The sequence below is a fragment of the Guillardia theta genome (genome assembly GCF_000315625.1).
Source record: "Guillardia theta CCMP2712 unplaced genomic scaffold GUITHscaffold_155, whole genome shotgun sequence".
In the NCBI taxonomy this organism is placed as follows: Eukaryota; class Cryptophyceae; order Pyrenomonadales; family Geminigeraceae; genus Guillardia; species Guillardia theta.
Window position 1 is genome coordinate 63712 of NW_005434519.1, and position 15564 is coordinate 79275.

The 15564-nt window shown below is 48.9% G+C and overlaps 5 protein-coding genes across 5 annotated transcripts in view; 2 read left to right on the forward strand and 3 right to left on the reverse strand.

Moving 5' to 3' along the window:
- Positions 1-4058, reverse strand: part of GUITHDRAFT_147455 (hypothetical protein) — a gene marked incomplete at both ends in the record, with an annotated part of 5704 nt that extends 1646 nt beyond the window's left edge. Inside the window, 10 exons of the mRNA XM_005821029.1 lie at positions 150-347; positions 391-759; positions 865-933; positions 983-1105; positions 1146-1230; positions 1402-1430; positions 1740-1874; positions 1994-2059; positions 2148-2683; positions 2930-4058. Coding sequence (XP_005821086.1) covers positions 150-347; positions 391-759; positions 865-933; positions 983-1105; positions 1146-1230; positions 1402-1430; positions 1740-1874; positions 1994-2059; positions 2148-2683; positions 2930-4058 — 2739 coding nt within the window. The remainder of the gene's footprint in view (positions 1-149; positions 348-390; positions 760-864; positions 934-982; positions 1106-1145; positions 1231-1401; positions 1431-1739; positions 1875-1993; positions 2060-2147; positions 2684-2929) is intronic.
- A 1805-nt stretch (positions 4059-5863) lies between these two features.
- On the forward strand, positions 5864-6411 carry GUITHDRAFT_119715 (hypothetical protein; the record flags this gene model as incomplete). Its single annotated transcript, XM_005821030.1, has 2 exons — positions 5864-6004; positions 6058-6411. The coding sequence occupies 2 exons, from the start codon at positions 5864-5866 to the stop codon at positions 6409-6411; spliced, it is 495 nt and encodes a 164-aa protein (XP_005821087.1).
- A 777-nt stretch (positions 6412-7188) lies between these two features.
- On the reverse strand, positions 7189-8551 carry GUITHDRAFT_155842 (hypothetical protein; the record flags this gene model as incomplete). Its single annotated transcript, XM_005821031.1, has 8 exons — positions 7189-7243; positions 7264-7417; positions 7468-7545; positions 7591-7685; positions 7737-7775; positions 7912-8013; positions 8099-8175; positions 8496-8551. Coding segments are annotated over 5 exons (468 nt in total), but the record flags the coding sequence as incomplete, so codon positions are not given.
- Positions 8552-11027: 2476 nt separating this feature from the next.
- Positions 11028-11361, reverse strand: GUITHDRAFT_57377 (hypothetical protein; the record flags this gene model as incomplete). The annotated part of the gene is made up of 2 exons (XM_005821032.1): positions 11028-11216; positions 11260-11361. Coding segments are annotated over 2 exons (291 nt in total), but the record flags the coding sequence as incomplete, so codon positions are not given.
- Positions 11362-13819: 2458 nt separating this feature from the next.
- Positions 13820-15363, forward strand: GUITHDRAFT_147458 (hypothetical protein; the record flags this gene model as incomplete). The annotated part of the gene is made up of 9 exons (XM_005821033.1): positions 13820-13902; positions 14363-14400; positions 14570-14682; positions 14731-14789; positions 14828-14953; positions 15015-15045; positions 15103-15147; positions 15193-15249; positions 15304-15363. The coding sequence occupies 9 exons, from the start codon at positions 13820-13822 to the stop codon at positions 15361-15363; spliced, it is 612 nt and encodes a 203-aa protein (XP_005821090.1).
- Between the last annotated feature and the right edge of the window lie 201 nt (positions 15364-15564).

Genomic DNA, 15564 nt, shown 5'->3' on the forward strand with positions numbered 1-15564 from the left:
CCAGAGCAGGAGAGGAGAGGAGAGGAGAGGAGAGGAGAGGAGAGGAGAGAAGAGGAGAGGAGAGGAGAGGAGAGGAAAAGAGACGAGGCGAGACGAGACGAGACGCTGGGAAGGAAGGGGAGAAAAGGCGAGGACACGATGTTTGAGACCTTGAGGACTGCGATTGACCAGGCAATGTTCGAAAGTGCCTGAGCGTTGAAGTCTTTGGCCTGCATCATGGTCTGCCGGGAGCGGAGGAGAGTCGTTGCGACATGCCCCAGCAGCTCGCTGTCTTCCACGTTGAGTACAGCGAGAGCATGAAAGATGTTGGCGATCGCGTGCGCATCGAAGGCGGATGGCGACATGTCCTGCACGTCATCAGAGCCGCGCGTGAGCAGGAGCGCTTCCTACCATGGCGACCTTGGAGAGCCTCCGGAGAAGGGGGAGGTCGCGTATCCTGAGCTGCGCGTATGCGTTGAGCAGGATGCCGATCTTGGAGGCTTCGAACTGATGGGCAGACATGGCCTGGAGGAGGAGCGACATGTGGCCGAACAGCTCGGCGTCATGCACGTGCGCCTTGGCAAAGGCGTTGACGATGTTGACCACGTCCTGAGGGCTGCAAGGAATCTCGAAGTTCCTCTGGCCCATCTGCTGCGCCACGCGGCTGAGGTGAGCAAACATGCAGCTGTCCTGCATGCCGAGCTTGGCGAAGGCGTTGACGATGAGCGCGACGCCCTGCGCGGAGAACTGCTGCTCGGAGAGACCCGTGACTATGCGAGCCTGCCAGAGCTTGAGCGTCTACCTCCCTTCCCACCATCAAGGGAGACGAGGGCAAAGTGAAGAGAGACAGGAAGGAGGAGGAAGCAGGGGAGGAATGAGCCGCACCAGACGTCGGAACAAAGTTTTGAGCGAGGTGTAGGCTGCAGGAGCAGCATCTGCGTATCTAGTCCACGCCTGAAAGCAGAGTCATCTGCTTGTCTTCCCTCGCTCCCTCTCTCTACACCTGCGTGTTCTTGGCAAACGCGTTGACGATGTTGGCGATGCTCTGAGCATCGAAATCTTGATCCGGAATCTCCATGCACAAGAAGCACATGCGGCGGAAGAGAGCATGATCTCTCTCGCCATTCTGATTGGAATCAGAGGCTGGAGGGACGGCAGCAAGTCACCTTGGCGAAGGCGTTGGCGAGCATGGCAATGGTCTGAGAGGAGAAGGCAGGGGGAGGCAGAAGCATCGCCTGTTGTGAGATCCACCTACTCGACATAGTCAGCAGAAGTTCAGAGAATGGGAGAGAAAGAGAAGCAGGCAGGAGAGATGAAGTAGCAGAAGAACGGGGAACAGGAAAGACAAGAAGCTGAGCCCCATGGAGTGGGCAGGGAGGAAGGAGGAGAAAGGGAAGGATATGAACGAAAAAGACATCAAACCTGAAGAGAGTTGAATCTTTTAATTCTGCCTGAGGTCGGTCCAATTTCAGCAACAAGAGATTGATGTGGAAGGAGGGTAACTAGTGTTGTCTCCTGCTTTCTCAAACCTCCTTGTACTCGTACCGTCCCTCCTTCCTCCTTCCTCCTCCTTCTTCCTTCAATCATCCTCCTTTCTCTTTCTTCTTCCTTCAATCATCCTCCTTCCTCCTCCTTCCTCTTGATGCTCATCTTCTCAATCCCTTACCTCCCTCCCTTTCCTCTAATGACTCATTTCATCTCCTCCATGTGCATTCCCTTGTCTTTTCGCGTTCCCTTGTCACTCCTCTCCTCTCCTGCACCTTCACGTGCATCCTCACCTTTGCAAACGCGTTTGCAATCAGTGCAAGGGGAAGGGCCGATGCTTCAGAAGGCTGCACCATGGCAAGTTTGCCGAGATGCGACAAGAGCGCACTGTCCTTGTTTCCCAGTCTGACCTGCAGCAGAAGAGACGAGCAAACAAGTCAGAAGGACGAAAGACGGGAGGAAGGAGAGGGAACGATGCTAACGAAGGAGGAAGGAGAGAGGAATGGTGCGGAAGGAGGGATGCTGTTACCATGCCGTTAGCAATGCAGCTAATGTGCTGTAGACTTGTGTCTTGAGGTTGAAACCTCATGACCACCTGATGAAACAGTAAATCATCTTTCCCCCGTCCTCTCCCTCCGATCCCGGTCCCCTTCTTCTTTCCTCCTCCTCCTCCTTGTACGCACATTCGTCAACAGTCTGATCAGGTCGACGCTCTCAAAGTTGGCGTTGGCGCAGGCGTTGACGATGTTGGAGACGGTCTGAGACGATATGGCTCCTTCTGCTCCTCCTCCCGCATTTGACATCTCCGACTCGAAGTGCTGCTGCAGCACAACAGCAAGGGAGGCGAATAGAGCGATGTCTTCCACCCCCTCACGCGAGTAGGCGTTGAGGATGAGAGCAGCGGACTGGGGAGAGAAGCGGGAGGGAGTGAGCTTGCCGAACCTCTTCCAGTACCGCAGCACCACCGACATGTGCTCCAGCACTTCCCTGCTCTTCACCCCCGTGCGCGCGTACGCGTTGAGGATGGTAGCGATGTGCTGGCTGGTGAAGGAGGAGTACTGCATTTGAGTGAGAATGTCGGCAAACTCCTCGAACAGCCAGGGATGCTTCACGTTGGCCCGCGCAAAGGCGTTTAGAATGTTGGCAACAGCCTGCGAGTCGTACACGAGCGCCCCCCTTACCACCAGAGCATGTCCGAGCGCTTTCTTGCGCGATGGAGCTGAAAAACTATGAGAGAGACAAACGATGTAGAGAAGGAGAGGAAGAGGGAGGAGAAGCAGGAGAAGCAGGAGAAGGAGCAGGAGGAGCAGGAAAAGCAGGAGACGCAGGAGGAGCAGGAGACTTCAACACATGGATGGTGCAAGAAAAGGGAAGACAGCGAGATAAGGTTGAGGACAAGGAACAAAGATAGTCTTGACATGTTGCAAGGCAGGGGAAAGGAGAGAGAAGACAAACAGCAGGGCACCTGAGTTTCCTCGCTTCAAGACCTCTACCACCGCAAGGTATAGATCCTTCCTGACCACCCCTACCTTTGAAAATGCATTCACAATCAGAGCAATCGAGCGAACTGCGTCTCGAGGAGGCTCTCTCAGTCTCTTGAGGAGCTGGAGTGTGGATTCTGCCATGCTGTCGAAGAAGAGCAGATCACATTTCTTCACGTCCCATGCCGAAAGTTCCTCGTTCCTCTCCAGGAAGCGTGAGTACGAGTTGAGAATCATCGCGATGCTCTGCAGCGAGTGCCCCTGCGGCTGGATCGACCGCGCGTCCTCCCCGAGCGAGCGAAAGAGATCGCGCGGCCAGATGGACATGGAGGCGAACGAGTTGAGGATGGTGGCAAGAGCCTGAGAGTCGCGCACTGCGATCCTATTCTCCCTCATCATCTCCTCCGCGACCTGTTGAAAGAAAGCTGACGCGAAGGCCTCGGACGAGCAAGAGCTCCTGGCCAGCGAGTTGAGCATCATGGCGATGGACTGCGAGCTCGCCTCCTCATCCATTAGCTCCCGCAGGTTGTCTGTTGCAGCTACGCATGCAGTCTTGAACAGATCCATATCAGCCTGCGTCAGGTTCTCCTTCACAGCGTTGAGGGCGAGGGCGAGGGACTTGAGCGGGAGCTCCCGCGCATGCTGCCGGACAACCTGGACGAGACTTGCGCGCATGGACCAAAAGCTGTCGGAGGTTGCGTTGGCTCCTCGGATCTTGTTGAGAACGTACGCGGCGTTCTTGCCCGCAAGAGGAGAGCTGCTGTAGCTTTTGTCCATCAGGATCGGCATCACGTTTTCAAGGAGGTCGTCGGGGCTGCTGTATCTGTCCAGGCGAGGAAAGCTGTAGTTAGTCTTCCAAGAAGAGATGTCTGCTTGCACCTCCCCTGTGAATCGCTTCACGCTCATTGAGCGCTCCACATTTGCTATCACTTTCACGGGCATGCTCGCTTTCTTTGTTTGCTCTTTGGCGTACAACCTACATGACTGAGAGCATCGCAGCGGCTTGTTGCCATGCTTCGCTGTGAATAAAACGTTCTCCACAAACCCTCCATGCGCTAGCACCACATTGGATAACCACAAGAAACTGATTGCAACCACTGAGCTTGGCCGCATCTTGAGGTTCAGTTTTGATATCAAGTGCAGAAATAAAACTTGGTGAAGATTTCCGCAGCTTTCTGTCTGATTGCTTTCAGCAGGTATGCATGATGTTCAACAAGAGCAGCATATTGATGTCTCAGAGCTCAACTTGAGTCTACAAGTTCAGACGATTGACTTGAAAATCTGCGCACCATGACGTCAAGGATACAACAAGAGGCTCTGCATCGCATCCATTCTGGAATTGCTCGCTTTCAATCGTTCCTGTCTCTCTGATGATTTTTCATACACAAAAATTTCTGCTCCATGTGAACCTCTTTCACTTACCAGCCTTTAGACGAATGAACGTTCAGCTCCCCTCTATCATTCTGTGCCTTTGCTTTTTTCCTCTGCTTCTGCCTCTGCCTCTGCCTCCCTCTCTGCCTCCCCCTCTGTAACTTTTCCGCTTCCTTTTTCTGCTCTGTTTTCTCTTCCTGTCCAGCCGGATCGCTCGTCGGCAAGGACAGCATTTAGGAGGCCATCATGGACCGTTACGAATCGTTACAGTCAACTGCGCGTTCTGAGACCACCCTAGTCACTCGTCGGACCGTGCGCCGCGCCGGCGCGCGGCCGCTCCCCGGGCCCGGACTGTCACCAGGCCCACCCGACTCTCCGAGGCTCCGATCCGATCATCGGATCAGGGCCGGGCCGGCCTGTGACCGTGACGGTCACCCGGCCGATCTGTGGACTGCCGCAAACTTCAAGTTATGCCGGCGGGCGGCCCGCTCCGAGGCTCCGACTCGGCAGCGCGGCGGCCCCCCGGTCGGGCCGCCGCGGCCACTCAGTACCGGGCCCCCGGGCCGGACAGTCACTGGGACTCCGGGCAGGACGGTGTCCGATCGGACGGAAGTTGCCGCGGCCACTATGCCGCACAAGCGGCAGTTAGGCGAGTTGGCCCGCAGCCGGGCATATCGGGATGATCAGTCAACGGCTTGAGCGGCCGCGGGCCCGACCATCACTGGAGCGGCCAGCCGGGCGGAGCCTGAGGCTCGGCCCGGCCAGGTCGGATTACCTGCCTGACCCCCGGCCGCCGTTCGGACCCCGGCGGTCGGATGGCCCGGGGACGAGGAGGATCATCCGGCGGACGGAGGGGGGCCGCGCAAGCCTTGAAGGCCGCCTGTCACCGGGAAGTAGAGGTTTAGAGACGAACTTTGCTACAATAGTTTTAGAGTAATTGAGACTGCTCTGATTGCGAAAAGCTGTCTTTCCAATGATTTCCCGCTTTCGTCCTGTGTTGGTCATGATTTACCTGGTCATCAATCATAAGGTTGATGACATTTGCTGACCTTTAAGATACAATAATGAACCGATTCTTGTCAGCCATGACGAAGAAGACAGTAAGACGCAACGATCTGGAAAAGTCGGGGGTATTGCTGACATTTATAATACTATTATAGGTTTACCTAACTTGAGTGACTTGCTAAACTCTTTACCACCTTCCCTCAATGACCTTTCAGCCTCATCTTATCGCAAGGGTAAGCACTATCCCATTCTGCATTAGTATCTCACTTATAGTCTCCTGTCTCTCAAGCTAGGACATTCTTCGAGATTCCCTTCGTTCAACCCCACCTTCTTCGTACCATAGAACAGGCGGTCGGCCTTTTCCTTATAGCTCCCCTCCTTGCCGAGGCTCCATCCAACAAGCCGCCGCCCTCCCCCCCCACCCTCACTTTCTACTACTCCTCCCTGTCAGTTCGAGCAAGCTCGACCGTCTTCTCTAGCTGATACACCTCCTCTGCACATCCCTTCCCCTGCCCAACTCGTCGTTCCTACATTCCACAAACATGCTCGCCCCCGCCGTCACCATCGTTCTACCCCGCAAGAAACCATCGGACGGAGACAACGGAAACCGAGAGATAGCGCTTACTGCTGAGTCCATTAGCAAACTATTCAAGATGCGTCAGTCTGACGCTGCAAAACACCTGGTGTGCGCTATCGTTTGTTCACCCAAAGCTAGTTGGCTGACGTCAATCCGCAGGGAATTTCTCTTACTGCGCTCAAGAGTGCATGTAGAAGAGTAGGAGTGCACAAATGGCCCTATATCCGCCATAGGCCTCGTTGCTCACTGCAAGATTGCTCCTTGCAGGAGTATGCCCCTAAGAAAGACGACAACTTTGAATCGCCATGCAAGCCCTCAGGGTGGTTGATGCAAGAACCGAGACGAGTCGATTCCTCTTCGATCACGTGGGATTTCAAGACTTCTTTGTCTCATGTGAGGATCCCGACGCTGGTTGAGGATGGTCCCAATGTTCATTTTCGAGTATGCGGGCTCGGCTTGGAGGGTGCAGAGTTGCTAGAAGAAGCCTTCGAGCATGTGTACCGAAGTCTGTAGAAGTTCAAACACGTAAGACTAGTCATCATTTGTAACATTAGCGTGATAGCATCAATTCTCAATACATCTCCTTGACATGAAGCTAGTGCAAGATTGTTTCTTACGCTGGGTGATTGTGCCACATAAAGCATGTGAATGGCGGGCCAGTGTCTCATAGGATTTAAACCAAGTCGACTGCGCCTTGGCAGTCGACTATATATTTCTTCTTCCAAAAAAAATCGCAGATGTACATTGTTGTGCATAGTCTGTTATCTCAACGCCCCCATGAGTCATCAATAAAATCTCTGAATCAAAAATGCAACAATCTGCAGACAAAGTCAGCCTCGATCTTATCAGATTGAGCAAGAAAGAGATCTCAAGGAAAAGAAACAATGACAAAGAGATGACAATCTGAGATCTGACAACTTTGGCCTTGCCGCGACATCAACACAGGAGAAACATGGAAACAGTGAGAGAGAGGGGAAGGAGTGTTGACTCACCAGGGATATGAAGGCCGTTAACAGCATCGTATTCAGTTGATTGATATTGAGAGAGCCCTGGGACTTGACGGTTGGAGCTGTTGCTGATGGACCGCTGTTCTGGAGAGAACGAGCCTGACAAACGACGTTGGCGTCACACCCTTTCATCCCAATAATCAGAAGAGCTACCTGCAACTCTACAAACTTCTTCTCCAGATCTTCGAGGGCCCTCTTCGTTGCATCGTTCTTTTCTTTCTCGTCCTACGAAGATTCGGACTGAGTGCAACCACCATGGTTTGCTGAAGAAACTGATGTACCTGAAGATTCTTTATCAGGACTCGCTCTCGCTCTCTTGCATCTCGCAGTTCTTTGGTCTGATGAAACCGTAAATCAATTATTCAAGGAATTCCTTCAAGCTTCCCACCAAACGGTCACATCGATTTTGCTCTTCGCGCAGTTTTTCTTGGTCTGCGGTTGACGCCCTATTTGAATGTTTCGTGTGCGGCTCCTCCTCCGAGCCCGTCTTAGCCTCTTCATTGAAACTCCTGCTGTTTGTCTGTGTCAGAAAGAGGAGGAGCTCGATGGAAGGGGCAAGCACATGCTTCCAGGCGTTTCACTTGAAGCATCTTGCAACGGAGAAAATGACTTGGAATCTGACAATTTAGAGGCCGAGCTTCTGGAAGCAGATCAGGACAAGGCAAGGAAGACACTCGCCATTCACTCTTGCTCGCGCCCGCTCGCAGCATCACTGGGAAGCGTAAAGGTGCAGACCAACTTCTGATCGACCGTCTCATCTTTGCTCATGTTTTCAAACACCTGACCTCAACTATCAGCCATTCCGAATCAAAACTCACATGTAACGCGTACAGATTTGGCGTCTCCAGTCTCATTGGTAGTGATTGCCGACTGTCAAATCAAAACTCAGAGGCATAAACCATCCTTGTCATTCACAAGCGGCAATGGAGCAAAGGAAAGCATAGCAGGAGAACGCAACGCTCTTTCTATGCAAACCAGCAACAAAGAGAGGGACAATTTTTCAGACCTGAACAAGAAACTTGTCCTTCCAAGCTGTTGTGCTACTTGGCAGGTCTTTCAAAGGTTGCATAACAATTTTCACTTCCATGGATTCTCTCGCGGGTATGACGCTGCTGTTTGGTCGTACACAGTACCGTTTTGGCGCAGTGGTCTAGAGAACTTCAGTTCATAACAGTGCAAGTATTCGAGTTCACCTTGACTTTAAACGCAACGGCATTGTCCGAGGTATTCTTGAGAAAGAGACTCTTTTCCAAAGTCTTGCCTGTCACAACTTGAAAGAAGTGAGAAAAGTGAGATGGTGACGTTGATGTTGTGATCCTAAGGGATTGTACACATCAAACAGGATCAACTTTCAGAATCTCATTTTGATTCTAAAATGATACTTCATTTCAGAGGTACAAACCATCATCAGATCGATGCATGGTCTCCTCGAATGGTATCATTCTAGCACAAAACGCATGCAACATGTCGTCCTTCCCCTCGTCGCTCCCCTCGCGCTCTTACCACATCATCCATCCTTCTTCCTGTGCTCTTCCACCTCCTACCAACATCTTCCTCCACCTCATCTCTGCATTCCTCAACTTCACTTACGTTCCCATCGGATTTCGTTTGCTGGCAGAATCTCCAGCATTCCACAGCTGCGCTTCTATGACAGATTCGTTTTGAACAGTATTGAAATGTCTCTTCTGATATTCAAACCTTCATGAAGAGTCGATCTCATTTTCAATATTTGACTGTAAATTTCAAAGTTTATCAGCAGTTTTGAAATAGCTCCAAATCATATTTGAACATGAACTTTCAGTCGCCGGCCCGGCTTGTTGAATCAGCACGTGCGGCATGAAGAAGCGAGTATGCGGTGAGGTGAGCGAAGAAGAGGAAGAGGAGGTGAATGAGCGAAGAAGAGGGCTGAGAGTGAGATGTCTGGCATGCCTATGATGATCTTAATGTAACCTGGTAAGTTTATGAAAGACTTGATGAATTCATCAACATTCCCATTTATCCGAGGCATGTGAAGAATTATATATCAAGCAGCTTGAGATCTTGTCATTTAGTGTGACTTGCTTTGGATCCTGCAGGACAACAAGTCGGTATGCTCGCGTATCGTCCGTTTTGACTGAAAGCCACCAGTGTTAGTGTGTAAATGTTTTCTGTTATGATATTCTTTGGCTGTGTAAAGTAAACGAGTTGTTGTAGAATAAAAAGCAAATGATCTTTGTATGTTTCTCTACCAGAGGCAACAGTTTCAAAGTCATTGTAAAAGAGATGCAACAAAAAAAATGATTTGATTTGTAGAAGTCTCAAACCACGTCTTCAATATGGTTGCAAGTAAGTCTTTTGGCAACGAATCTGTTGAGATTTTATTAGGATTCAGTCCGTTTGCTCCCTCCCATTTGGACTAGCAATCCAACGGCTCCGGCAATAGAATAGAAGATCAGGATAGTCCGTTTCTCCCTTCATGTTTCAATACGTCAATCTTGTCCTGTTTGAAATCTCATTGTTGTGAAACCTCAGTAACGATGCTAATAAAAATGTCAGCTGGAAATAGTTTGCTCGATCGGCACAGAAGGATTCAGCCTGATCTTGAAACCATCTTCCTACTCATCGCACCTCTCTCACGTGATAGAGATGTAGATTGCAGCATATCTGCGCATTCGCTCTGCTTTCCCATCTACAAGCTCATGTCATTGCGGCGTTTCAGCTCTGAACAGTTCCTCTCATCGCAATCTGTACCGCTCTTAGAGTACGCCCTTACACAGGGCATATCTCACGTGGTTCACAGCTGCTGCCCCTCCACATTTTGCGATGAGGCGTTTCACCTGTACCATGTTCCTGACAAGACTTTCTGAGTACGGCAGCCGACGCTCAATTTAATAATCAAGAATAAAACAAAAGAATGAAATTAGTTCTTCATACGACAGAGAAACAACCATAGTCCCAAGACATTTAACCACTAATTCAAACAGAGACTGATGCATAGGTAAAAAATAATCGGGGAAAAAATCATTCTTCGAGAACGCAACGATGTCATTTGCAAGCCTCGACGTAACAGAGGAGCCTCTCATGGAAATATGTCCTCTTGCAAAATTCGCCAAGGAAACCAAGGATGCGAACTGCGAAACAACGACTGCCCATGAACAAGAATTAGTTGCTTTCAAATGAATAAAATCAATTTCCAACTCTGCAAAAAAAAAAGCAAAAGTTGCAATTAGTTTGAGACATTGAGGAGACCAAGAGTAATCACCTTAGAGTGGGCTATCTAGCAATTTGTCAACCCAAGAAGTGTCTTCCTGCTTAACCCACTCAGGGGTGCTGGCCTGTGCACGTGGATTTGAGGAGGCCATTGGATTTTCTATTGCTGAGCCATTAGGGATTGGGATGTGTACATGAAGGGCACTAGCACCTTGGTTAGCGTTTGCATTGTTTATCCGTGACGCATTGTATCCCGCCAATCCTATCATCTGCCGACGTGATGACGGGGCCTGCCCTGCATTCTGCGACGGGCTCTGTCCAACAAACGTTCTGCCTCCGTTTTGAGGTGTTCTCTCATTTTGCATGCGATATTGCCCTGTATTCCTCCCAGCTGACCGTGTTGAAGAATTGGGATTTTGCTCATTAACAATTCCAGAGCCCTGCGGTTTCAACGGTTGAGCTGGAATTCCTAAACAGGAAGAAAGTTAGAGGAGGAAGACACAATCAAGGATAATCACCCATCGGACTCGGCATAAAATGCTGTTGTGGAGAAGTCATGGGATTCATGTTGTTGCCTGACCAAGTTTGTTGCTGTGGTTGGAATTGATTTGCCGTTCGCGTCTCATTCATTCGCCCACGACCAGTACCTACATTTCTGTTGTTCTGACCGGATAGCGAGAACGGGGGACTTTCGTCTGGGAGCGGCACTGGCATTTGCGATTGTGATCCAGAAGGAGGGCTGGATAGGATATTATTTCTCCTAGAGGGCGAGCCATGCACGTTAGGAGTCCCCCGTCCTTGAGCAGGAACCTTCTTTGATCCTGGCATCATTCCCATTGGGCTATTCTGGTTTTGTGGATGCCACATCCCTCCTGGGGACGCGAGTGGCCCCAATTTCATAGCGAGTTGCTGCATTGATCCCGGTTGGGGAGAACGAAGTTCTTCAATATCGTGTGCAAAAAAGCACATTCTACGTTGGCAGTTTCTTCCATATGCACAAAGATTTGTTCGGAAAGCATCAGGATGCAATCCTGCTTCCCAAGGGCCATGGGCCATCTGGCATCGGTCCGACCTTGGACAAGATTTTGTGGATTTGAAATCTGGACACGGCTGAGCTGTGTGCTGTGACCTGTAAACATAATAAAGATTATGCTGTACCATTCACAAATCTTAGAACATACGGGTGTCTTCTGCGGGCAGTTTCTCCTTCATGGGCATATGGACACTCTTTCCAGTCATGTACAAACTGTTTGCTACAATGCACCACCTACAAGAAGAAGTAAGCCATCCCAATCCCAAGTTGGCAATGGCATACGATGATTACATACACATCAAAGAAACATCGAAACATTCTCCAACACCAGCAACCCTTCCCAAATCAGGGCAACGATTAAGCGTAAAACGAGCTTAACAATCAAATTTGTATAAGTTACGAATCGGATCTTACCTTAAACACATACATAGCAAACAAATCTTCATCGGTTTCTTCTGTCCGTCCGCCTTCTAAGCTTTGCTTAGAGACAGCGGATGCATCGGAACTCGCCAGTTGTTGAACCATTTCATTGGTGCGCATACGAATTTCGGAGGCAGCTGCCCTTACTTCATCAATAGACGCATTACCTCCTGGCATGAACTTAGAAATACTTCCATTTTGTGGGTACTGCATGTTTCTGTCATTCTTGTTGCCTTCCTTAGCTTGTGTATAGTATTCAGGATCGTTAGCTACCATTGGATTCCAAAATCCACCTTCATTATTCATTTCAGAATTCTTCGGTTGTGAGTGCGCAGTGAAAGTATTCGACATCATCAAGTTCCTCATCGATTCGTTGAGGTCATCTGGCTGAGTATTGAGACCGTTCATATTCAAGTGTGAAGACTGATTCTCGATTTCACTCGTCTGAGAAGGCATGTTTTCATAAAGCTCCTGCGCCCTCGGATCGCTTTCCGGATCACCCTCTATCGCATGTGACATTTCTGCAGTTTTAACAGAATCTGAGAATATTCACGAACAGCTTGTGCAGTCTGTGAATTCACAAACAGAAAAGCAAGTCAGTCTGGGAATTGGCTTCAAGTTAAAGACATACCATTCAAATATAGATGGCTTTCAGTCATGCCAAACTCTGACAACAACTCTGCGTAGCTCATCAGTATCCCATGGTGATATTTCCCGATGTCATTATAAATCCCAAATTTAGAGTTCCAAATCAACATGGAGTCCAAAAACCAAAAAAATACATGAAAAATAATGAGCTGCCTAATCCACGACGACTGATGAACTATTTGATACGATCAACAGCTTGGTTTGAAATGCTGCGGTCATGCATGAATGCAATGACATAACATGAGGCCGCATGCAATCGAGAAACAAACATGAGTTGTTACTAGATTAGAGGTCAGTGCAAAAAGACATGCCAATATAAGAAAAGACATCAACCTAGGGTACATGATAGGCTGCCGCTACTCCGCTTCACGTACAATGACAACAGTTCCTATGCATCACATCGGTTCAAGGCCCCCCTGCATATCGCATGCTACAGAATTTCGTTACTGCATCGATTAAGAATGGACGAAAACAAAAACATCGGTCAAGACGACCCTGCAGCGACATCTTCCATAGCTACACCCCTACAACGGTCACAGTTTCCTGTCCATTCAAATCGCTGATCAAAGATGCTCGATCGAGCCAGATGCATCTCATTTAAGCTCCTCGAGTATGACTGCATTGACATGTCAACATAACTACGACCATTGAAGCAGAGGAAGAAGAGCAGCTGGAGCAACAAGGCCTCCGCCGCATCCATTCCGCATGTTTGCTCTGTTGCGCGCGAGCTCCCGCCTATACTTTTAAACGGCTAGTTTTAGTGGTGTACCACAAATTCGAAAACTTATTTCATCTCGGTCCCACAGTACTGATTTTCGTACCTATATTTGTAACAGATCTCATATAACAGGTAGTTTTATATATATTGACACATTTTTAAAAAAATAAATTTGGTACTTCTTGTACCAGAACAAACATCGAGGTACAAGCTTCTGCCCTCTCACCGTAGAACTTTGCGCCACTCTCAAGAATCATAAAATTTAATAAATTGCCATGTTACTAACACACAAATGAGTAGCTACAAATTTCAGTACCTTCTCATAAATGTGGTACTGAGATCAATATTATAACGTTATATTGTACATTTATTTGTATTACAAACCACATGGTGCAGTTTTAAATTGTACCATAGTCCCCTCTGTGTACAGTACTTTCGCTACCCCTGTCCGCCTTCCTACCTCCCCCTATATAATGGTCCTAGGATTCTAGGAGTGTGATAGATCAATCCTAGGACTCTCCTAGGCCTCGCAGGAGTGGTACGCCCCTGATCGCATCCGAATTCCAGAAAGGATTGACTAAAGAACCTAGTAATCATTTGACTACAAACAAGTTTTATTCACTACAGAGTTACAATGTTGACTATGAGAGTGCAAGAGTGAAAATATATTGACTATGGGACCTGCCATCCATGACTTCCAAATCGGGACACTACTGTCCGGAGCCCGCGGCCGGGCCGGGCCCGGCGAACTCTGAGACACTCACCAACCATCGGGGCGGGGGGCGCATGTGAAGAGCATGGCTGGGTGAAGCGGGCGGAAGAGGAGGATGAAGAGGAGTGCAAGAAGCATGTTGAAGACAACATGGCTGATGTTGGCTACGATCTCAATGATAACATCCATCAGAGATGACGTGCCTGGTCGCTCCAGCTGCTCTCTCTTGCTGGACACTAGTCCGTGGTGGAAACATGGTGCAGGAATCGATGGACAGGTCAGTTAGATTCCTTCTCTTGTATGTACAAGTACACGCTGATCTGTTGCAACCACTGCAATAGATATTCAAGATCGTTCCTCCAGGCATTTGTATCCGAGCTGCGAAATCCGGACACCACCTATCATCTCGTCTCCGGGGAGGGGACAGTGGGATGTTTGGAGCTTCTATGAACGCCATGATGGACGAAGAAGAGTCTGATGAACATGAAGAGGAATCTGAGGAACTGAGCTCCTCTGAACTTTATCATGACCATTGTCTCGTGAGGGCGAAAGATGAAGTCACACTGGAGTATGCAAACGTTTTACTGCGTAAGATCTGCCTGCCCCCGAAGGATTTTCAGTCAAAGCAAGACTTGCATTCTCTGACGAACATCCTTTACTATCTACTTTCATTGGCGAGCCAAATCAATCGGTACGGCGTCTTGAACGATCCATGAGTCGTTTGAATCCGATGACAGCAAGTCCAAGTCCGTTCCCATCAACATTGAAGAGAGAGGTGGGCTTGAAGCACTCAGATCTTTCGGTTTCTGATAAGCTGAATGGAAGAGTTCTATTCCAAGTGTCAATCTCTGAGAACGAGCTTCGAATCTAAGAATGGAACTCGGTTTGAAGGTCCCGTCAACATCCCCATTGCTTCCTGGAGCGCCAACTGACTGTGGTCACAGAAAACTCAATTCTGCTGTTCCAATCTCAACATTCCAAGGCTGGGATCCCTAAGGAGTCGAATGTATTAACATCGCAGAACAGCACGCGCAAACCTCTTACAACTCAACTCACGGTCTGATGCAACTTGATTTGCGACCAACACCCCTGACGGGATGTGCAGGCAGCTCAGATAGACCGAGCCAGGAGGAAACTCTTGATAGATGCATTTGAAGATCCACAGTACCACCTTTTTTCTCGTTGATTGATTACTTACACAGATGTCGTACCAGGCACAAGCAGAACGACACAACCATGGAACAACACAACACCCTGCTCGATCAAATATCAGTATCATTGAACAAATTTAAGATGAGCGCCAAGTCAAATTTGGATGACATAATGAGGTGAAATCTCAAGAGTTCTCTCTTTTTCCTGTATCCACATAATATGATCAATATATGGCAGATCTTCCGAACTTGTAGACTCGGTAAAGCAGGTAGAAAGATCCAAAAAAACAACTTGCACCCAATTATGTTTGATTGACTATTTCAAGGGGATGGCAGGGTATGCTCCATATTTGAACAATGTTCGGAGGGAGGTGTGACCTTGTGTGCTCACAATTTCCTGGGTGACTCTGTTTTAGGTCGAAGAAAGCTTGAAGGAACTAAGGCAGAGAGATCGAGCTCTTTTCTTCGTCAATGTACAAAATACAACCTTCGCGATACTTGAAATCGACTCATTGCTGTTTTTGTAGACTTTTGGTCTTGCCGGTATGCTCTTCCTGCTATACTCGATCATGAAGTGGAAGGGCTAAAGATGCAGTGACAGTCAAGAGGGATGTTATTTAATGATATCAGCAAGCATACGTTGAATAGACTTGGAAAAGAAGTATCACTCCTGTATGACGATGATTTCAAGAGGGACACGAAGGTATACACAATGGTTCTGCACCCACAGAAGAGGCTGATCCCACAGCGTCGATGTTGCAACCTGCACTGTGCTGCAGGTAAACAAT